General features: G+C 40.7%; 1 protein-coding gene and 1 long non-coding RNA gene across 2 annotated transcripts; both read left to right on the top strand.

Annotated features, from left to right (window-relative positions):
* Positions 1-6: 6 nt before the first annotated feature.
* DDX47 (DEAD-box helicase 47) lies at positions 7-15,556 on the top strand. Its single transcript, XM_077871013.1, has 12 exons — positions 7-163; positions 790-883; positions 7,956-8,144; positions 8,395-8,466; positions 8,730-8,848; positions 9,444-9,515; positions 9,630-9,746; positions 10,251-10,397; positions 11,105-11,242; positions 12,918-12,988; positions 13,546-13,675; positions 15,007-15,556. The coding sequence occupies exons 1-12, from the start codon at positions 77-79 to the stop codon at positions 15,139-15,141; spliced, it is 1,371 nt and encodes a 456-aa protein (XP_077727139.1). The 5' UTR covers positions 7-76; the 3' UTR covers positions 15,142-15,556.
* A 3,010-nt stretch (positions 15,557-18,566) lies between these two features.
* On the top strand, positions 18,567-23,447 carry LOC144297200 (uncharacterized). Its single transcript, XR_013364284.1, has 2 exons — positions 18,567-20,466; positions 20,928-23,447. It is a non-coding gene; the product is annotated as an uncharacterized LOC144297200 (long non-coding RNA).
* The last annotated feature ends 259 nt before the right edge of the window (positions 23,448-23,706 follow it).

Genomic DNA, 23,706 nt, shown 5'->3' with positions numbered 1-23,706 from the left:
GCTGGCCGGGGAGACTAAAACTACATTTCCCAGCATCCCGCGCGCCGCCGACGCACTTCCGGAGTCCGCGGTAGACATGGCGGCGCCCGAGGAGCACGATTCTCCGGCTGAAGAGCCTCAGCCGGCGGTGCAGGAGGAGGAAACGAAAACGTTCAAAGATCTGGTGAGCGTGGATGGCGCCGGCTTCTCTTTGTTTTGCTGGCAGCAGGCTCAGGCGGAGTCCAGCTGCCTCGCATCCCGGCTGGTGGTGTACAAAAGCAGCTGGGCCTGGCTTGGGTTTCGGACGCTGCCCCTAGGCCCCCGGGTTTGAACGGTGGGAGGCTGCCCATCCCTGAGGGTCCCCCTTTGCGTCTGTCTCCACCTTGGTGTGGCGACGTCTGTATTTGCCCGGAGGAGCTTGTACTCCTGCCAAAGTCTTGGGCTTCGGAGTAAGATGAAACGGGTTTGGATTCCGACCCAGTCACTTACTAGGGGATGTTACCTCGCCGTGCCTCACTTTGCACATCTGTAGATTGGGGGTAATAATAAGTGCTTCACAGAATTGTAAGGATTGCATGAACTAATAATACATGTGAAGAACTTGGCTTTTCTCTGGAAAGTGCCACGTCTTGAGGCGCGATCTCCTAGTGCGCGTAATAAAGGAGGAGACCGAGCAGGCTCAGTACTCTTTGAATCAAAGGGTAAGGGATGCCCACGTCACCCGCAAGGTGGTTCTGACAGTCGTTTAATTAGCAGGGAGGCAAGTGTGTGTGTTCTTCTTTGCCTAAGTGTGTTTTTCTGAATTCTAAGGGTGTGACAGATGTGTTGTGTGAAGCTTGTGACCAGTTGGGATGGACAAAGCCCACAAAGATCCAGATTGAAGCTATTCCTTTGGCCTTACAAGGTAGGCTGAAATGAAATATGTGGCTTACTACAGGTATAATAAGAAATTGCACTCAATTAAATCCTTTACTACTTTTGAAAGCTATTCTTGTGTAGCTCAAGTGATATAAAAACATGATCACTAGGGACTCCTGGGTGGCTCAGCAGTTGAGCGTCTGCCTTTGTCTCTGTAATTTCAGGATCGATTCCCACATCAGGCTCCTGCGTGGAAGCCTACTTCTCCTCCTCCTGCCTTTGTCTCTCTCTCTCTCTCTCTCTCTCTCTCTCTGTGTCTCGTGAATAAATAAATAAAATATTAAAAACAAAGACATGATCTCTAAAGATACAAAATTTGTGGCTTATTGGCTTTGGAAAAGTAATGCTCTTCTATCTTCTAAGGTTACTTTCTACAAGGCGATTTGTTGTTTGCAATAGATGCTGACTTTAAGGAAGCACTGGATTAAAGTGTACTAACAAGAAACCTGTTAGAAATTATGAGTCAAGGGGCAACCTGGAAGGCTCAGTGGTTGAGCATCTGCCTTTGGCTCAGGTTGTGATCCCAGGGTCCTGGAATGGAGTCCCACACCGGGCTTCCCTCTGCCTATGTCTCTGCTTCTCTCTCTGTGTGTTTCATGAATAAATACATAAAATCTTAAAAAAAAAAGATATTATGAGTTAATAAATGCAGATTTACATAAGAGTGCCTGGAATATCTGTTGGTATCTAGAGGAGTTGAGAGATCTTGCTTTGTGAGACATATTTATCAAATTTTCAGAAGAATGGCTAACATTGGTTGATGACTAGTGGGATCGAAACAGGATAAACTTTCTAGGAGTAAGGGTAAAGTGCTGCTTTTATATTCCTGAAGTCCAGCTTCACAGGATTAGGATTGGTGGTAAAAGAGGCCCAGCAGTGTTAACTGAAATTCATTAAGATCCTTAGAGAAAATGAGTATAATCATAGCTACATTAAGGTTTTTTTCCCCAGGAAAAAATGTATAAATGTATCTTTACATAGAATTTACCCCCTCACCCTGAATTCCTCTCCCGCATATCCCATGTTAGGAACTTCTGAACTAGCTCTAGAGAGAGAAAAGTGCCTTGTGCTGATTAGAACACACCTAGAATATTATGCTTAGTTCTGGGGATCAGTTTTGAGGGACCAACTGAGTGGTACTGGATGTGGTATAGTATCAAGAATAGTCCTGGGTTGCTTGGGTGGCTCAGTCAGTTAAGTGTCTGCCTTTGGTTGAGGTCATGATCTCAGGGTCCTAGGATTGAGCCCCACATCAGACTCCCTGCCCAGTGGGGAGCCTGCTTCTCCCTCTCCCTCTGCCTGCCACTCTGCCTGCTTGTCTTCTCTCTCTTCCTCTGTCAACTAGATAAATAAAATCTTAAAAAAAAAAAAAAAAAGAAGAAGAAAAAAGGAATAGTTCTAAACGGGGCAGTTGGTTGAGCTTACTACTCTTGATTTTGTCTCATGTCATGCTCTTGTGGTCCTGGGATTGAGCTCCAAGTAGGACTACATGCCCTGTGTGACTCCATGCTTAGTGCAGAGTCAGCTTCAGATTCTTTCTCTCCCTTTGCTGTTCTCCACTTATCTTACTTATCTCCCTGTAATCTGGGATAGAGAGGTTTTGGATTTTAGCTAGGGAGAGGTGACTGCAGATTTGAGAAACATGGAAATAAAACCAACAAGACTTGTTCAATTTTTAAATTGACAGTAGAATGTTTAAGCAGTGCCTGGCATTTGTAGTTGTGTCTCCTTTGGATATTGGGCTTGCATGCTCTCTGTCTCTCTCAAATAAATGAAGTCTTAAAAAAGAAAAAAAGAATAGTCCTAAATAGCTAAAGGAGCTGAGTGCGTTCTGAAGAGTGGAGCTGGGTGGGATCTGATAATTGGCTTCAGGATTTGAAGAGCTGTCATGTGGAAAAGTAATTAAACTTACTCTGTGAAATTCCACTTGGTCCTTCCATAAATAGTGTGTATCTGTTGTAAATATAAGGCACAGAAGTTAAGATTCAGCCCTCTCCAAGAACTTGGAGACTAGTAAGGAGGTAATTATAAATCTATTACAAGGGACATAAAGTTATATTCCAAGTGCACTGAGGGAGAATAGTTTATTACTCATTGGAATGGATTAGAGAAAACTTTAGTTTTTGGCTGGGAGGGTTGGAAAGACATTTGAGCTGAACTGTGAAGACTGGATACAATTTAGACATTCATGTATGATGGCAGGGAGGAGTTTCTAGGCATAGAGAACAGCATGGAAAAAAAAAAAAACTAAGGAGGCTGGAAAACATGGGCATATGTGCAGGCCTGCGCATACTTAACAGAGAATGGAGAGAAAGATTAGTAGATCATTGGGGCCAGATTATGCCAGACTTAAATGCGGAGTAAAGGAATTTGGTCTTTGTTCCATGGGCCGTGGAGTGCCTTGGGAGATTATTTTTTAGCAGGGGAATGAAATCCTTAGAGTTGTATTCTTGGAATATTAATCTCATAGCTTTGAAAGGTAGTTTAGAGATGAGGCACCAGAGGCTGGGAGACCAGTTAGGATGGCCTTGCAGTAGTTTTGGCAACAAATAAAGGATAGGATAGTGGTAGTGAGAATGAAAAAGAGAAAATGATAGAAAAAGAATCATCATGGTTTTATAACGAATTTGTTAATGGAAAGCAAGAGGTAGGGAAATCTAAGATTATTGCCTGTGTGTTTAGGACATATTACTGGTGTAAAAAGGAACATAGGAGGAAGAATAATTTTAGGGAAGAAGATTTCGGTTGGAAATAATTGATTTCAGGCATCAAAGAGATAGAATTGACTAATGCACAGTTGGAATCTAGGGATTAGAGCTTGCTTAAGAGGCCAGAACTGGCTACAGACCATGTCCAAAGGGAAGTTGTAGCTGAAACTGGACATGGGTGAGGTTGCCAGGTAAGGTCAAGAGATGAGAGAGGGGAGAAGTGGATGATCAGTAGAGGGTTGAAAATCGTGAGAGTACAATTTCATACAAATTAGGTAAGGGAGAGTGTTTCAGGGAGGTGATAGTAAACACTTTGAACTTGTTTAGAGAAGCTAGGAGAATAAGGACTACAAGGGCCACGAACGAGGAAGATGTTTCGGCAGTCAGCACTACTGGAGTTGCTTTCAAAGAGCAAAAAGAAGGGTTGGTGCATTCTGGCATTTTCTTGCTTACTCTATAGAATGTGTTTGCAGAAGGAACCCAAATTAGGTGGTGGTAATTCTGAAATTATTCATAATGTTTTCAGTAAAAAGTTTGTATTGAATGCAGAGAAGATAGGAGTCAGTGAAAGATTACTAGGAACTGAGTACTGTGATTGACATAATCATCATGCAAAATGTCATTATTCTTATTCTTGAGCTTATCTCATTCTAATGAGCAATTTACAAATGCTTCATTAAAGACACCTATACAGGGATCCCTGGGTGGTGCAGCGGTTTAGTGCCTGCCTTTGGCCCAGGGCCTGATCCTGGAGACCCGGGATTGAGTCCCACGTCGGGCTCCCGGTGCATGGAGCCTGCTTCTCCCTCTGCCTATGTCTCTGCCTCTCTCTCTCTCTCTCTCTCTATGTGACTATCATAAATAAATAAAAATTAAAAAAAATAAATAAAAACACCTATACACACTGGCCCTAAGCAAGAGGTTTAAATAATCTAACAAAGTTTTTCTTTTCTCTATTAAATGAGCTTTAAAATTTTAGTTTGAGTACTATTAAAGGTGTCCCTTTCCACAAAGTTACAGAGTCCTGGGTATATCCATTGTTCTTAAGCCTTGTAATGATTCTGAAAGGCAGGAATGATTATTTTATTGGTGAAATTGAAGGTCAGCAGATTAAGTACCTTGACTAGAGTCACATAACTATTTTGTGGAGCTAGAATTTGAATATAGGATGTCCTAGCAGAAAAGCTTGCGTTCTTGGCCCTGTAACACGGTGTTACAATGGAGAGAACAAAGTCTTTTGATTTTTTTTAAACAAGATTTATTTATTTATTTATTTATTTATTTATTTATTTGAGAGAGAGAGGGGGGAGTGGCAGGCAGAGGGAGAGGGAGAAGCAGGCTCTCCGCTGAGCAGGGAGCCCCATGTGGGGCTGGATCTTAGGACCCCGAGATCATGACCTGAGCCAAAGGCAGATGCTTAACCGATTGAGCCACCTAGGTGCCCCTTTTGATTGTTTTTGAGGATGCTTTTCTTCCCATCCGTTTCATGTATTAAGTTTATTTCTAATTCAGAGATCATTCACAGTCCTCTAGGAATTTCAGACAGTTTTTTGAAAAGCTGCCACATGCCATGCAGTGTGCTAGGTGTTGGCAATGTGGCCGAGGTGAATGGATTTATTGTGCCCTTATGGGGTGTGTATTCTACACAGATAGTACCACTGGAAAGGCTTAGGGGTTGTGAGAGGAAGAAAGGAAATAATAGAGAAAAATTAGTCTCAACAAAGTGAATATTGTTTTGAAGAGATTATAGAGAACTAAAAGCAGTACAGGTGCAGGCCTTACCTGCTGGCAGTGGGCATTGCTCAGAGCCATGTGAATTGAGAGACTTAAACTCCCTTACTTCCCTAAATCTTTCTTGTATACTCCTTTCTTCTGAAATTTTAAGATTTCTTTTGACAGAAAAGGAGGAGAGATCCCTCTAATTTTTTTTTCTTTCTTTTTTTTCCCCCTGTTCCAGAAGGCTTGTTGTACCCCAGCAGGGAGGGCAGAAACCCCAGAGTTGGGGAATAAAAAGCTTTGGAAGCCCTTAGCTCACAAGTAGGTGTATGCTATTGTAGTCCATTGTCACTTACCCTACAACCAAGAGGAACCTTAAAGTTAGTAAATGAAGGAGAAATTTTATCCCTATATTGTCATTTGTTTCTGTGACCTTTACAAAGTTATTCGATTGTCTGGTCTGACTTATAATTCACCTCTACACCTGTAATTTTTTTTTTAAGATTTTATTTATTTATTCAGGAGAGACACAGAGAGAGACAGAGACATAGGCAGAGGGAGAAACAGGCTCCTCACAGGGAGCCCAGTGCAGGACTCTATCCTTGGACGGGGATCATGCCCTGAGCCAAAGGCAGATGCTCAACTGTTGAGCCACCCAGGTGTCTCTACACCCGTACTTTTATATGGAAAGCATTGATGTTGCTGTTTAGAAGGGTGAAGGGTGGCATTCACTAGAATATGCAGTGACTGATCTGGCGTGACTGATCCCAGTTTAAGTCATTAATGTCTAAGAGACGGATATTGAGGAGTCTGTTCTATTTGATATCACTCACTCTCCTCTCTTTTCAATATCAAGTCAGTATTTTCTTCTTTTTTTTTTTAAAGATTTTATTTATTCATGAGAGACAAAAAGAGAGAGAGAGGCAGAGACACAGGTCTCTATGTCTTTGTCTCTGTATCTTTGTCTTTCTAACTATTCGTTCTCAGTTTCTTCTGGTTCCTTTTTCTTTGCAATGTTAATTCTATCGTTACTCTTTTTCTCATTCTAAAACACTAGTAAGATTTCTCATCCAATCCTGAATCTTTAACACTGTCTGCATCAGTGAATCTCAGTCAGTGGTCACCAGAATCACCTGTGGAACTTGTAAAACAATAAAACAATAGAGATTTCTAGACCCACTGAAACAGTTTCTACATGTGTGACCCTGGCGTGTATACATATAAAAGTCTTATAGATGATTCTAATGCATCTGCCCTTAGGGTAGTACCACTGTTAGGATGCTCATGGCTCCCATGTCTGTGTTTCTAGCCTACCTTCTCTGCTGTGCTCCAAACAAGTATGTCCAACTCGTTTTTAGATATTTCTCTCTGAGCCTGTTGCATAAACCTCAAGTTCCCTATGTTCAGACCAGAGTCATTGTTTTCCTCACCAGAACTAATTTTCTGTAAGCCCTTATCCCTGATGTCAATTTATGGCCTTTGAGTTCCCCAATCTAGAAGCCCATGTGTCAACTACATTTTCTTGCATTACTTTCTACATCTCACTTATTTCTGTCCTCATGGCCTTCCCTTAGTTCAGACCACCATCATAACTCCCCAGTATCCTAACTGAGCTCTCATTTTCCTGTGTGTTTCCCCTTCTGTTTGTTTAGGTCATTTTAGATCTTAAGGAAGAGTCATGTTCAGCTAATCTCAGAGAGAAGGAGTTTATTTTAGGATTAATCTCTAGGTAAGGAAATCCAAGCAGTTATACACAATCAAGGAATAATGTGAGCATCAACGAGAGGGCATTTTCAGTAGGAAGCATTCCCAGTGGGTGCTGTTACAGTGCACAACTATGTTTTGAGCTGCAGCCCACCAGCCTAGATATGGGGGTCTTGTTTTGGGAGTTAATTTCCAAATTTTATAGTTGTAGCTTGATTGGTGATAACAAACCCCGGGGACCTCTTTTTAAGGGATTACTTATGGCATTCTTCCCTCAGAAGAAGCAGTGGAAATGGCCTGTACTGTTGAGCTCCTTGGCTCCTTATGCCATCAGGCCTAGGGTTTATCTTCCAGAGGAGTAACATTGATCTTGATGTTCCCTGCTTAAAATTCTTCAGTTCCTCCCTCTTAAAGGAAGACATCAGAACTCCCTAGCATGGCTTATGAGTTTCCTTTCTAGAGTCATTCTTCTCCCTTTCCCTCCTTAACACTTCTGTGTTCTGGTTACATTGTACTTCTCACTCTCCCTGCACCTGCTGTGTTCTTCAAAGCCTCCGTCCTCTGTCCTGGTATAGGAATGTCCTTCCTTTCCTTTGCTTACTTCCAGATTTGATTTACCCATCACCTCTGTTAGCCTTTCCTGACTCCTCTGGGCTCTAAGTTATTCCTTCCTTTGTGTTTTAACTCTGTTTTGTAGGGGCTTATCTTAAAGCCCTTATCACATCATACAGTCTTTGTATATGTCACTCCCAGATTTTGAGCTTATCTAGGACAGAGACCATGTCTTCTTCCTGCTCAGCCTCTCTCTCCCTCCACTTCATCAAATGTTTATTCGTTGTCTATTTGTGCCCACATTGGATCATTGTAGAAAATATGGAAATAATGCAAAGAGTATATCTTTGCTGTTAGATGTTTTCTTTTTCTTCCTAGGTCGTGATATCATCGGGCTGGCAGAAACTGGATCCGGAAAAACAGGGGCTTTTGCTTTGCCCATTCTGAATGCACTGCTGGAGACGCCCCAGCGTCTGTTTGCCTTAGTTCTCACGCCCACTCGAGAGTTGGCCTTTCAGATTTCAGAGCAATTTGAAGCCCTGGGGTCTTCTATTGGTGTGCAAAGTGGTAAGTGACTAAGAGGAGAAGAATCACAGTTTCTTTACAAGTTTAGAATGAGTGTTAAAGGAGAATAGAAGGAAGTATCATTAACATGAGTTCATTGACCTTAAGAGCCAATTTGGTATTTTAACTTTGGGGAAAGTTATATAGGAAGAAAAATTTAAGTAGAAATCTAGCACTGACTTTAAAAGATGTTCAGTGAACTATGGAAAAAATAAAGGATCTCTCTTCTATAAATTTTTTTTTGTTTTTGTAGCTGTAATTGTAGGTGGAATTGATTCAATGTCCCAGTCTCTGGCCCTGGCCAAAAAACCACACATAGTAATAGGTGAGTAATTGACAAAGGTTAAAGGCACTGGTGATAATAAATTGGAGGAAATCTACTGATGTTGGGCGTAACTTATTTGTGCGGAAAGACTTTGAAGAAAGGATTTTTGCGATTCTGTTTAATTTTTTTAATTTCTGAAAATTGGGGTTTGGGGGAGTGCGGTGGTTGGTAACTTTCTTTTTGTTCTTGTCCTTGTCCTTAAATATTGACCTTTTCCCCCAACGTTTCTTTCTTTTTTTTTTTTCCCCAACATTTCTTGATAGCAACTCCTGGTCGATTGATTGACCACTTGGAAAATACAAAAGGTTTCAACTTAAGAGCTCTCAAATACTTGGTCATGGATGAAGCAGACCGAATATTGAATATGGATTTTGAGACAGAAGTGAGCATTCAATTTCTTTTTTCCTCTTTGGGCATCTCAAGTGCCCTGTTTCAAAATTTGGTTCATTGCACACCTACTTTATCTGGAATCCTGTATCAGCATCAGCTAAACATCTCTGCCACCTTTTCTCATTCTTGGTGCTCCTCACATTGTCAGTGCCTCAGCATCCTCTCTAGAATGTAGTTTGATTTTGATTTCAGACATGAGAAATTTCAATAGATTTCCTTTCCATTTGATTTGATGTATATCTTTCTCATGAAAAGTCTTTATTTTCTGTCATAGCTGACCCAGTCATCATGTCTTAGTTGATGAACATTTATTCTTCACTTTTCCTTTAGATTGGCTCTACTCTAATTTAAACTTCTTTTCTCTGAATAACATTTTTAAAGATAGCATCTGGGATGGTATCAAAAAGTACTTAATATAAGTACTTATTATCTTAAGTAATATTCAGTAAATTTTAGCTGAATTGAATTGAATTTTTGAGTTCCCACAGGGATACTTTTAGTTTTGTACTCAGTCTCCTTCACAAAGAGCATTTGCCAGTGTCCAGTGTAAATGTTACATTGCTGTCCTTTTCCTCTTTGTGTCTTAGGTTGACAAGATCCTCAAGGTGATTCCCCGAGATCGGAAAACATTTCTCTTCTCTGCTACCATGACCAAGAAGGTGAAATTTTCTAGGACTTAACATTTTCTTCTTTATTAAGTAATAAAAACAATAACAATAATAAAAATAGAGCATTTAGGAATCTGTGTACTATTCCATGCTTTCTTTCTGTAGGTGCAAAAACTTCAGCGAGCAGCACTGAAGAATCCTGTGAAGTGTGCTGTTTCCTCCAAATACCAGACAGTTGAGAAATTACAGCAATATTATCTTTTTATTCCCTCTAAATTCAAGGTGAAGTGTTTACTTTGATCATTCCTGCCTCTCCCTCTCCTTCCTCAGCAAAGCATCTGAAAGTGTGTCCACTTATGATTAGCTAAGAGCTGTGCTACTGTTTGTTTTAGAGCACATACTGTGCTTATATTTATCACTGATAAAGTCAAACATTCCGGGAATTCACAGCATGCTAAACCACAATAATGATGTAATTCCTTTCCAACCCATTCTTGAAGTAGCTTTTCTTTTGTCTGCTGCTGATGTGCCTTTTTTATAGGCCTGGGACCCTAGTTTTGTGCTTTGATGGAAAGGCTTTTCCTGGTTGCTGGGTACAGGGAGTTGTGCTTGGCTTTAGGCTATAAGTGAAATTCATGGTTCACAAAGATGATAACACTGCTTCAGGAATGCAAAATGGGCAGCTAGGGTCTGGATAATTGGGAAACAACTATAGGCTTAGGCTCTTACATAATTTATATGCCCAGGACCTCCAGGTTCAATCACTCACATTGTTTTGTAACTTAGGATACCTACCTGGTTTATATTCTTAATGAATTGGCTGGAAACTCCTTTATGATATTCTGCAGTACCTGTAACAATACTCAGAGAACAGCTTTGCTACTCCGAAACCTTGGATTCACTGCCATCCCCCTGCATGGACAGATGAGTCAGGTAAAGATTCTTTGGCATCATTAGTGGTGGACTGGTGGCATGAGAAAAGTAAACATAGAGCAGTAAGTCTGTACAATAACAACGTCAATGCATCCTCCTAGAATTATTTTGATTTATGGGCCTTAAAGTGTTGCTCTGGATGGTCACTTCCTCCTTTCAGGACGGCAGAAGGTCCAGATTAGAAGATTTCATAGTTATTTGTCTGATATGGAAGCTCTTGAGTTGATTTATTCAGCCCTAGTGGTAATAAGTGATTCTTTGGTCTCAAAAGATTTTTAATAAATTATTTTTTACTCTTTATCATGCTTTTTTTCTTTTTTTTTTTTTAAGATTTTATTTATTCATGAAAGACACATACATAGAGAGAGGCAGAGACATAGGCAGGGGTAGAAGCAGGCTCCATGCAGGTAGCCCTTTGTGGGACTCAATTCTGGAACCCCAGGATCATACCCTGAGCCAAAGGCAGTTGCTCAACTGCTGAGCCACCCAGGTGTTTCTACTCTTTATCATGTTAAATTTTCATTATTTCATGTTAGTATTTTTCTAGCCTTAGTCTTAAATATTTTTTTGTTGCTTCTATGTTTTCTTTTGACCTGTGAATGTGTCTCTGTTCTTAAATTTATTGTTCCTAGAGTGTATGACTTAGATTCTAAGATTCCTTAACTTTCCAAGATTAAAGTTCTTTTCATTTCTTTTCATCATCTCAGAGCAAACGCCTAGGATCCCTTAATAAGTTTAAGGCAAAGGCTCGTTCTATCCTTCTAGCAACTGATGTTGCAAGCCGAGGTTTGGACATACCTCATGTGGATGTAGTTGTTAACTTTGACATTCCTACCCATTCCAAGGTGAGTCCTGTCGCTGACCTGACATTCTAGTCTCAGTGTATTTCTTTCTTTTTCTTAAATTGAGGTATAATTGACATATAACATTAGTTTCAGTTGTATACCATAATGATATGATATATGCACATATCATAAACTGATTGCTACAAATTTAGTTAATATCTGTCACTATACTTGGGTACGAATTGTTTTTCCCTCGGAATGACAACTTTTAAACTGTACTCTCTTAGTGGCTTTCAAGTGTGTGATAGACTGTTACTAACTATAGTCACCATGCTATACATTACAGCCCCATGACTGACTTATTTTGTCACTTGAGGTTTGTGTTTTTTGATTTCCTTCATCCAGTTTTATATCCCCTACCCCCATTATTCCCACCTTTGGCAGCTATCAGATATAGTCTCTGTATCATGAGCTCAGTTTGTTGTTGTTTTCTTTTTAGATTGTACATACAAATTAGCTCATGCAGTATTTGTCTTTCTTGGACTTATTTCACTTAGCATAATATCCATAGGCTCCATCTTTTGTTGCAGATGGCAAGATTCAGTTCTTTTTTTATAGCTGAATAATACTCCATTGTATCTAAAGTGTATTTCTTTTTTTTTTTTTTTTTTTTTTTAAAGATTTATTTATTTGAAAGAGAGTGAGTGAGTTGGGAGAGGAGCAGAGGGAGAGGGAGAAGCAGATTCACCACTTAGCAGAGAGCCTGACACAGGGCTCAGTCCGGGAACTCTGGGATCATGACCTGAGCTGAAGGCAGATGCTTAATCGACTGACCCACCCAGGCACCCCCAAAGTGTATTTCTTAATGGAATGTTTTTATATCTCCTTAGTTGCAACATTATTTTATTTTATTTTTGCCCTCAATTAATTATCAAAAACTGGGAAAATTCTTGATTTATTCATTCTCATTATCTTGCACTTGCCTGAGAATGTGATATTAATGTGAATGAAGGTAGCCAAAGAGAGGTATTGGGGGCTTATAGCCAAAGGGGTAGGTGCAGCATATGCTATTCTTGTCAGTCTCATTTCTTTAGAATGATCAGCTTATGGTTCTTAGCATATCTCAGGGTTTTTCAGCCTTGGCACCATTAACATTTTGGGCCAGCAGATTCTTTGCTGGGCTGTCTTTTGCATTTTAGAATGCTTAGTGGCATTCCTGGCCTCTCCCCACAGGTGACATTGTGTCAACCAGGTAGGTTTGTTGACATTTCTAAATATTCCATGGGGAGGACAGAATTGCCCTCAGAACAACTAATATCTATTGGCTTTGTATTTAACTCATTTGATTTTCACAATGACTCTGAGTTTGGGCATGGATTTCTAGCCCTGTTTTATAGAGAGAAACCAATTCAGAGACTCTGTGTGACTTGCAGACAGTTGTGTAGACAGTAGGACAGAGCCATGATCCAAGTCTGCCTCTAGATCCACTGCTGTTTTTCTCTAGACCATGTAGATACACGTTAGATTTGCCTTTTTGTAAAAGAAAAGAAAAAAGAACCAATTTGGTGCTGCAAGGAGAAGAGGAAGTAGATTTATCTCAACCTATTGCCTAATCCATTTTTCCATGTTTCAACATGAATCTGTTTTCTTTCAAAGGTTTGCAATAAGACTTTATGTTCATAGTTTTTTGTTTGTATTTTATATAACTCACACTTATTTATGCTTTTTGTTTCAGGATTACATCCATCGAGTGGGTCGAACTGCTCGAGCTGGGCGATCAGGAAAAGCTATCACCTTTGTCACACAGTAAGTGAGTTGAGCAGAACAATGGAGAGAAAAGAACAGCTTTGGAGCCTTCTGACTTGGCACCTGACTTTGCCATTATCTCTACTAGACATTTAACCTCCTTCATGCTGTTTTCATCTTTTGTAAAATGGAAATAATAATACCTACCTAGCAGGGTTTTAATGAAGATTGGTGATCCATATGTAAAGGATCTAGTATAGTATTTGGCATTATAGAAACAGAGGAAGAAGCCCCCTGCTGTTTCTTTCAGCTGCTGAAGCTGGAGCTCAGTGACCTTTCCCTCAACTCAAAAGTATTAGAGTAATTATTTTGGTTTTGTTTCTAAAGGAACAAATTTTTATGTAACCAGGACTTTTCTGGGACTAAGAATATGATGGGTGATTATCTAGTGGGCTGTGTACAGAAGATTGCATCTAATCAGTATTCTGAAGAGTAATAATGAATTCAGTAGTGTTTAAAACTGGCTCTTGTTGCATCATATCACATAATGTATACTTTTGGAATGGACAGACATTTGCGTTGTCAGCCAACCAAAGCCATGCCATTTCCTTCCTCAGGTATGATGTGGAACTCTTTCAGCGCATAGAACACTTAATTGGGAAGAAACTGCCTGTCTTTCCAACACAGGATGATGAGGTTATGATGCTGACAGAACGTGTGACTGAAGCCCAGAGATTTGCCCGAATGGTATGCAACCTATTTTCTCATCAACTTAAATGCAAATGACGTTAACTGTGTCCTAGACACTGTTGTATTAATCCTCAGAAGGAACCATAGGAACTGAGTATTATTTTATTCTAAAATTAGGATGAGCATACTAAAATATGGAGATGGTAGGTAATTTGAGTCAAGGTTTGGACTCAGTCTGACCACAGTGACCACATGCTCAGCCACTCTTCATGTTTCACATGTGGCAAGAAAACCTTTGGAGTTGAGATCAGAAGACCCAACTGTGAATTGGACATTGCAGGTTTGGGCAATGCATCTACCTCTCAGAATCAGTTATTTGCCTGAAAATTGGGAATAATAATTACATTGATACTGTAAAAGGGTTTTTTTTTTGGCACCAGATAAAGCTAATGTGAACTACATAGTTACTAATAATAAGTAGTAGTCATAATAGTTGTAGGATGGATGGGAAGATTCTGAAGAGAACCCTAGCAAGTACTGTCTGTTCTCTAGAGTTCCAGTTTGAGGGATAAGGCAGCTCTGCCCCTGAGATGCTTTCTGAGTAGCTGGTGTGTGAGCTTGTTTTATTTTTCTGCTCACATGGAATTCTTTGGTATTTTGGTTTATAAAAGTATTCCATGTACATTGGAAAGAATTTCAGAAAATACAGAAAAGATTAAAATAACAAATGAAGCATATAAGCCACCCAGCACAGAGAACATTTGGCTATTTTTCTTTTTTCAGCCATACTTAGATCTTTACGTAGTTGTATATGATTAACATTTTTCTATTTTAACAGAGAGTCATGTGATCACTTCTTAGTGGCTACAGAGAATTCCGTTATGAATATATAACATGATTTTACCTTAGTGCATATTTATACTTTTTCACGTGTTTTGTATTTTAACTGGTACCATGTTGGGCATTCTAGCATGCACAGCTTTTTGTTTCTTTAGAATAAATTCCTTGAAGTAGAATTGTTGGACAGAGGAGTAAATACAGTTAAAATTCAAATTCATATAGAATGCCAGATTTCCTGCCCTTCCTCTCGGAAAAGATATAGCAGTTTGCCCTGTGAACAACAATATATGGGGATGTCTCCATACCTTGACCAATATGAGGTGTTACCATCCTCTTAAATTTTTGCTGGCCTGTCATGTGAAAATAATAGCTTATTGTTTTAATTTTCATATAAACATTTTTGTGTATTGGAATTTTGGTCTTAGCCCTTTGCTAATATGAAGTATTAGAGAGTTACTTAGAGTTTGATTTTAAGGAGAGGAGACCAGGATGTGTTTGTTACTTGCAGTGAGAGTAATGTTCACTCCCATCCTTTTCTTTTCTTGCAGGAGTTAAGGGAGCATGGAGAAAAGAAGAAACGTACGCGGGAGGACGCTGGGGACAACGATGACACGGAGGGTGCTATTGGTGTCAGGAACAAGGTGGCTGGAGGAAAAATGAAGAAAAAACGAAAAGGCCGTTAATTTCTTTTATAAAGATTCAATTTCAGCCTTCTGTTCCATAAAAGGGGATTGTAGAAGAGAATGAACCTCTTCAGCAGAGTTTCTTAGACTGAAATCTGGCAGAATGAAGCCAGAACCTCATCTAACTTAGTACTCATTCCCCTTCTTTAGAGTAGCATTCCTGCAGACTGGCTTTTACAGTGCTGATGTCAGCTTTAGTTCCTTGGTCATGGCATGACTAGGATGTGCTCTTCTATCAGCTCACACAGACCTTTTGATTTTTCAGCTGTAAGTCAAGGACTAGGTTGATGAAGTACTGGGCCTGTTATTGTAAAGAAAAGAAGCTATTATGTCTGTAAAATGGTGGTACTTTAAAGAATCTCAGCTTATGCTTCATTAGATCTAATGTGAAATAATAAATACTATTTTTAAAAGATTCAGGCTCCTTGAAGACCTTTATAGGTTGAGGGACTTTATGGATTTAAGTGAGATCTTGCTGATAGATAAAAAACTGGCAGTTGCAAGTTATGTGGCAAATTCATTGCTTGTCCTAAATTAAGATAAACATTATTTATGGTTTCAAAAAATCCACAAAGGAACAAGATGATGGATGGTTTTGAAAGAGAAGTCCTGCTTAAAAGGAGGTTGTGTTTTTCTTGGTGATGGACCAAAGTTCGTAAGTAGGACTGTAGAGTCTGATAAATTACTGAATAGATTTACTCCCCTGGCTTCTTGGACTAAGCACTTAGGTAGGAAGACTGGTTTCTTATACAGACTTATCCCCAAGTAGCTAGAGTAAAATCAAGAAGCATCAGAAATATAGGGTATTTCCAAGACCCAATTTCACCACATTGTCATCAGTGCTCATTGACTAATATCCTTTCTTTCATTTCCAATTTATTGGCTCATGGTTCTGGAAGCTAGAATATTAGCTCATTGGCTAATATCCTTTCTTTCATTTCCATCTACTCAGAAGAAGTAAAGCTGGACCATCAGCTCCTGGAGAGAAAATAGACCATGCATGGCTCTATAGGGACTGGGTGGGATAGGGGAGAGTTGACGGAATTCAGAAATAACTGAGCTTCATGGTTGTGAACAGTCTTGTGTTCTTTTAACTCCTAGAAGATACCTAATCATTTTTGTCAAATGTAACAGTGGCAGAACCAGGGTGAAGAGATTTAGTGATCCAAGATTGAGAATGAGGGGGTGCCTGGGTGGCTCAGTTTGTTAAGCATCTGCCTTTAGCTCAGGTCATGATATCAGGGTTCTGGGATTGAGCCCCAAGTTGAGTCAGGCTCCCTGCTCAGGGGGGTAACCTGCTTCTCCCTCTGCCCCTCCCCTTGATCATGCATGTGCTCTCTCTCAAAGAAATAAAATCTTTTTTTTTTTAAAGATTTTATTTATTTATTCATGAGAGAGACACAGAGAGAGAGAGAGAGAGAAGCAGAGACACAGGCAGAGGGAGAAGCAGGCTCCACACAGGGAGTCTGACGGGCCTGATCCCGGGTCTCCAGGATCACGCACTGAACCGAAGGGAGCGCTAAACCGCTGAGCCACCCAGGCTGCCCAAGAAATAAAAAAAAAAAAAAAAAAAAAAGATTGAGAATGAGTTTGGCAGAAGAGAAACTTTCTGTATATATCTTAATGAAAAGCACATTTTTCAATGATTGTGTTTCTTAAGTCGGAGTGGTGAGAAGTGATTAATAACCATCAGTACAATTCTCTGTGGTAGTCAGGTGTGGACTGCAGGAAGATCTTTATAAACATAAGGTGAGGGGTACATTCTGCCACAAATGCATCCAAGAGGAATGCCTGTGAATAAAGCATTTGTAATTAATTGTATAAACACATGGCTTATTTTGTTGTTTAGTTTGCTCCATGTTTCATTGCTCTTCTTATGGTACATTGGAGCGAAGGTTAAGTTAGAGAAGTCAGGAGTCACAAAGAAATAAGGAAAGGAGAGGAAAGTAGATGAGTGGGGCCATGGTTGTGACTTTGAGTTGTGTGTACCACTGGAGCTAATTCTTCCTGAATGTTGTATTTTTCCTGATGAAACTCTCCAGGGTAGCTTAGGATAATAGCAACTGTCTCTCTCTGAGCCTTTGGATAAAAGTGAATGGGTGGTTGCTGTTTCAGTTCATTGGAGGACTTCAGAAACAAGCTGACATTGAATTGGAGGGTGAGTGGTGGGTAAGGAAGAGAGATTAGAATTATCCTGAAGGAGTCTGAACTTTCTAAATAGGTCTCTCACATAGGATCTGTAGACCCCTATGTGATGCCTATTTCTGGGGAAAACAAGGGTTAAAAACTAGTGCTCTAAAGTTTAGCCGTTGTCTCTAAAGTATATAGGTAATTATGCTCTGCTAGGATGGGATGATAGGACACTAAGCAAAGACATGAATGATGTGTCTTTAAGCATATTAGTAGGTCCGGACCATAAGCTAGAGTCCCACATAGGATGAGTAAAGATGTTACCGTGAAGGACAGGAGGCACAGAAATAAATAATTGTCATTTGTTAGTGAATAAGGACAGACCAGTGGGTTTGTACCATTAATCAGATGTGTCCTTGTTCCCTTATCCTCTGAGCAAGGTCTTGCGAGATCTTGCCGCTAAAACCCCAATCAAGGTGTGTGTGAGTTTCCTAGGGCTGCCGTAACCAAGTACTACACATTGGGTGGCTTAAAACAAATTTATTGGCTCATGGTTCTGGAAGCTAGAAGTCTTAGATGAAGGTGTCAGCAGGGCCTGGCACCATCTGAAACCTCTAGAGAAGTCTCCTTCCTTGCCTCTTCCTAGCTTCTGGTGATTGCTAGCAATCCTTGGTGTTCCTTGGCTTGTGGCTATTTAACTAACCTCTGCCTTCATCTTTAGTTACATAAAGATAACTTCTTCATGTGTCTGTGGCTTCACCTAGCCTTCCTCTAAGGATTCTAGTCATTGGACTTAGGATGCATCCTAATCCAGTATGACCTCGTCGTAACTAATTATATCTGCAAAGACTCTATTTCCAAATAAGGTCACATTCTGGAGTTCCAGGTAGACATGAATTTTGGGGAGAGATTATTCAATTCAGTACAGACCCATCTTTTTAAACTACTGTGTTGTTTGGGATTTAAGACTGTCTTGTGGAATAGAAGTGGTAGAGATAGAGTTGATTACAAAGAAAGTAGAGGGCACCTGGGTGGCTCAGTGGTTGAGTGTCTGCCTTTGGCTCAGGTCTTGATCCCAGGGTCCTGGGATTGGGTCCCCGAATTGGGCTCCCTGCAGGGAGCCTGCTTCTCCCTATGTCTCTGCCTCTCTCTCTGTGTCTCTCATGAATAAATAAAAATAAAAATCTTAAAACAAAGAAAGTAGAGAAAAGACAGAATGTAGGTATTTAGAAATGGCTAGAATGGGTGGAAGCCTAGTTTAAAATGAAGGATACAAAAAAAAAATAAAATAAAATGAAGGATACCTGGCTGGCTCAGTTGGTAGAGCATGCAACTCCTGATCTCAGGGTTGTAAGTTTGAACCCCATGTTGGGTGTAGAGATTATTTAAAATCTTAAGGAAGCTTAAAATGATAATTCTCTTAAATGAAATATAAATTATCTTTGCAGTCAAGGTACCAAAGGCTCTAGTTTCAGGAGAAGGGAGGGTGTTACTGGCCTTTCTTCTGTTTCCTTCTTGGTGTAATTCCTTAGTTCTGCTTTCCTGATTTAAGAAACAGAGCTTTGGGGCACCTTGGTGGCTCGGTTGGTTGAGCATCTGACTCTTGATTTTGGCTCAGGTCATGATCTCACGATATCTTGTAAGATTGAGCCCCATGTCGGACTCCGCGCTGGGGTGTGAGCCTTTTTAAGACTCTGTCTCCCTCTGCACACCACCCGCTCCACCTCTGTGTTCCCTGCCCCCCACCACTCCCACACTCATTGCTCTCTCAAAAAAAGAAAAACCAATCAACCTCACCCTTTCCCCCAATGGCAAACAGTTCCCACACCTAACTTGCATGACTTCATAAAGGAAGTAGCTTATAATAGTCATGTAATGCTGGCCCAGAGAAGGTTTTCCCCTTATTTCTCATCTGAGTCACGAAGCCACGTTATATAGTCATTGTATCATGGCTTCATGATGCTAGCTAGCCTGGTTTTACTTCCTCTGTCCAGAGCTGAAGTGAGATGAAAATATCTCTACCTCATGAAGGGGTCCAGGGATCCTAGTGATAGGGTTTTAGTTGGGTCGACCATTGCAGGCTTAAAGCAGGCCCAGAAATCCATGTACTCTGGAACTTAAGGGTACTCTGAACATACTCCAGCAGTTGCCAGGAGGGGTCTCAATTCAACTAGTTTACAATTACTCTTAGTCCCTTAAAGATGTGCTGAATATCCTAGAACTTGGCTGACTCTATAAAAACATCTGGCTTACAGCCAAAGTGTTTTCTGGGTAGCTTCCTACCTGCAGATATCCAAAAAGGTAAATCAGAGACTGTCTACCCCAGCTCCTCCAAAGCCTGGGAAAGGGGACCAGAAAGAACTACAGGCTGTGGCATTGGTCACAGAAAATGAAGGCATCCAAGTTATCAAAAGCAGGTATCAAAATAACATCCAGAAAGTATGTTCCAAGAACTTGAATACAAAATTAGAGAATATACAAAAAGTTTTGATCCACATAGTTTTTAAAGTGAAATCTAGCCTCAGGGCAGATAATAAATCAAGGTGTGAGTCATCTCTTCAGTTGGAATGACAAGAGATCCAGACCTTGGCACTAGAGATTCAAGGGTTATCCACACCCACATTCCTTTTCATGCCTCACCTGTCCCAGGTATGCACTAAAACTCCAGCTAAAAATAACTATAGAAACTCGATCTCTGGGAAATAACACTAAACAGTAACCCTAAAGTGAAGAGCTGGTTTGTGCCAAATGGAAGAGGGAGAGACAGGAAGAAAATGGGCTCATGTGGGACCATGTAATCTCCAGGATGTGAGCCCTGATGTCCGTTGGTATTCTTGGAAGGTTTTATCTGCTCACAGCCATCCCTCCACCTATTGACCTACAGGTGCCACCTAGGAGCTGGTAGAAACCGGAAGGATGGGGGAATGCAGCGGAGGGTGGGCAAAATGTTAGTCAAGAGACCTGTTGACTCACTTTGTGACCTTGTAGGAGTTACTGAATTTTGATTTCTCTCCTTTATTTTTTTTTTAAGATTTTATTTATTTACTGATGAGAGACACAGAAAGAAAGGTAGAGAGAGATATAGACAGAAGGGGAAGCAGGTTCCATGCAGGGAGCCCGATGTGGGATTTGATCCCGGGACCCCAGGATCACGCCTTGAGCCAAAGGCAGATGCCCAACCGCTGAGCCACCCAGGTGTCCCTCTCTCCTTTGTTAATATGGAAATAAGAGCATCTATCCCATCTGCCTCACAGAGTCTTGTACTGAGTTTTCGTGTTTTTATTTATCAATTATTATTTTTAAAGATTTTGTTTATTCATGAGTGATACACAGAGGTAGAGGGAGAAGCAGGCTCCATGCAGGGAGCCCAATGTGGGACTCGATCCCAGGGGACTGGGATCACGCCCTGAGCTGAAGGCAGATGCTCAACCACTGAGCTACTCAGGCTTCCCATGTTTTGTGTTTTTATTTTTTTTTAATTTTTTTTTAATTTTTATTTTTTTATTTATGATAGTCACAGAGAGAGAGAGAGGCAGAGACACAGGCAGAGGGAGAAGCAGGCTCCATGCACCGGAAGCCCGACGTGGGACTCGATCCAGGGTCTCCAGGATCGCGCCCTGGGCCAAAGGCAGGCGCCAAACCGCTGCGCCACCCAGGGATCCCTGTTTTGTGTTTTTAAATCCTGTTATCTCCCTCCCAGCTATGGGACCTGGTACTAGGAAGACAATTCTGAAGAAAAAAACCAGATGTTCCCTTTGCTTAACTCAGCTGTAGGTGAATTCAGTCTTAGCATTATATTGTGATGATGCTTGCCTAGAGGGCAGGGACTGTGGCTTATCCATGGATGTAATTTTAATATCTTGTAGGGCCCAGCACACAGTAAATGGTCAATATCTGTCATCTTCTGAAATATACTATGTGTTGACAACTTTATATGTGTTATCTTTAGTTCCTTGAACAATCCTGAAAGGTAGATATTATTGTTGCCATTATAAGCTGTGGAGCCAGATGGTCAAATCTGCTCCTTAGGCAAGTTATTCAACTATTTGTGTTTCAGTATTATCTGAAGAAACACAGATAACAATAGGCCTACCTTCGAAGGCTGTGAGGCTTAAATGAGGTAGACTGGCTCATCATATGATTAGTATGTGTTAGCCATTATAAATATGTTATTGGGGGCGCAGGGACCAAAAAATATATAAGTATGTTATTGTTACTATTATTACAGAGGGAGAGTGGCTAAGTAGCTTGCCTAGGTCAAATGGCAGGTAAAGGGCCAAGCAAAATTTGGTTTCAAGACTCTACCCTTGATACTACATACACTGCACGTGTGTGTGTAACTTCGCATTATTCATTAAGTGCTTATTGAAGGAAGAATTGTACTATGATAGAATATATATTTTTTTCTTTTGGAAACATTTCTTCTACAGCAAATAAATATTAACCTAAATGAGCTTTCAACCTATTTGCAAATTGGGAGAGAATATGGTGGGAGAATATGACATTTTCATTTCCACCAGTAGATGGCAGAAAAAAGAAAAGATACTTGTGAATGGGCGAGAGTTCTCATTCCGAGCAGAATGAGTAATCATGAGACCATTAGAAGTGTTCTTGGTGTCATGTCTGGCCCACAGTGACTAAGGGATGGAGGTCAGCATGGGTATGAGAACTTCCCACAGGTATTTGAAGGATGACAGCCTTCAAGAAAATTCAGGCTGACCCACAGGATGGGCCGTGGGAGACTCAAGTACACAGAAGTTCAGATGTAGTACGAAGAAAAAGTTGCCTTCTCTTCTCTCTGCTCCACAGCCATAGTCAGCCTTCCCTCCTTTTCCTCTTACAAGCAGCTTTGTTCTTTCCAAAGTCTGCCCTTCCCTCCTGGGATTTTGATGAAGTCACTTGCCCTCTGTTTATGCCTCACCCCCCACCCCAGCCTGTAACCTGTGGGTACTGTTATTCCACCCCCACCCCGACCCCACTACAGGTTTTTTGTGTTTACAAACATAAATTCTCTGAGCCATTGGTCTCTTTCTGTTGTATCCCTCTCTCTCACTGCATATCCATCTGGTAAGCTTTGCCTATTGCCTCCCCTCCTCCGTTGAATCAGCATGGTGCTTGTTAGCTGGTGAGCCACTTCTGCATCCATTCTGTCCTAGAAAGACATCTTGCAGCTCCCAGTGATGAGGAAATGTCCCTCTGGTTCCATGAGAGTAGGAGAAGCAATCAGGCATGGTGGTCAGAAACACTGGGCTAACCCTGCTCTCGCTGATTTCTGTGCTGGCTCTTCTCCAAGCATTCCTTTGCAGGAGGAGTCTAATGATGACTCCTGCCCAATACTTGACTTCTTAGAAATTCTAACCCAACCTATTCAATCCAGTGCCAACTTCAAAACAACATCCTTGTTGTGTTTTCTGGGTGGGTCAAGAGAGTGGGGACCGCCGAAGATTTCTTATTTGACACATTCTGTTTGTACATTTGTAATGGTTTGTTTGTGATTCTTTATAATGAGGCTATGGAGAGCCTGCTGTGTGCTAGATGTTTGCTAGGGGCTTGGCATATACCAATTCATTTACTGGAAGTAATGATTCATTTCTTGAGGAAACCTAGAAAAGCTTGTTTATGATATGTTAAAAATACAACCTGATCATTCCTTATTCTGCGTCTTCCATGATTTCATCCATCCATCCAAGGGTGTTCAAGAACTTTTGCAGGGAGGGCTTATGCTGACGAAATGAAGCAGAGATTCCATCACATCATAGTTAATCTGTGGCTTCTGTTTCTATTTCATTGACTTAGGTGGAACTCAAAGGGTGAGGGTTGAGGGGGAGGTAAGAAAGATGCTCCTCTGGACTATAGTTTTGTACTTTGACCAAATCCCTGGAAAATGAATAAATTTGACATTTGGATGCTTTCATAATGTTCACGTGTGCAACCTCACACACAATCAGAACTTTAGGGTTGAGAGGATTCTTGGCGATCAATGAGATTGTTCATTTTTCCTTTGAGTAAAGGAAATTATGTGTGCATTTATAAGTTTGGATATGCTTTACATTGTGCTCAGGAGATTACAACTATTTAAAGTGAGACCTAACAGACTCCTTCAAAAAAGTTCTAGTGGAATTTTGTTCATAATATCTGCCTAAGGAAAATAAAATGCTTGCTTTTCAGGACTAACATCTTTAAGACTAGAGTCTCCTTCATGAGAAGAGTGGTGGAAAAGTGTTTTAGAAAACCCTAATGATTAGCATAACCTATTTTCCTAATGAGCGCCAGTGTTGTCTCTAACCAGATACGAGGTGCTCTCATGGGGGAAGTGTGGCATCTTTGTCCAGGTGAACTCCAATTATGTATGATGACCAAAGGAGGCGCAGAAGGAGGCAAAAGTTGACATAGGGTAAGGGTCAGGCTGAGAAACTTACGTGAGAAGGGTAGTAC

The sequence above is a fragment of the Canis aureus genome, chromosome 25 (genome assembly GCF_053574225.1).
Source record: "Canis aureus isolate CA01 chromosome 25, VMU_Caureus_v.1.0, whole genome shotgun sequence".
In the NCBI taxonomy this organism is placed as follows: Eukaryota; Metazoa; Chordata; class Mammalia; order Carnivora; family Canidae; genus Canis; species Canis aureus.
The sequence above is the reverse complement of the archived record's forward strand: the minus strand, read 5'-3'. Positions and strand labels throughout refer to the sequence as shown.

Coding starts and splice junctions, on each gene's coding strand:
- DDX47 (XM_077871013.1), top strand. CDS start 77: ATGGCGGCGCCCGAGGAGCACGATTCTCCGGCTGAAGAGCCTCAGCCG. Junction 8,467..8,729: donor AAAACCACACATAGTAATAG/GTGAGTAATTGA, acceptor ATTTCTTGATAG/CAACTCCTGGTCGATTGATT. Junction 13,676..15,006: donor CCCAGAGATTTGCCCGAATG/GTATGCAACCTA, acceptor CTTTTCTTGCAG/GAGTTAAGGGAGCATGGAGA.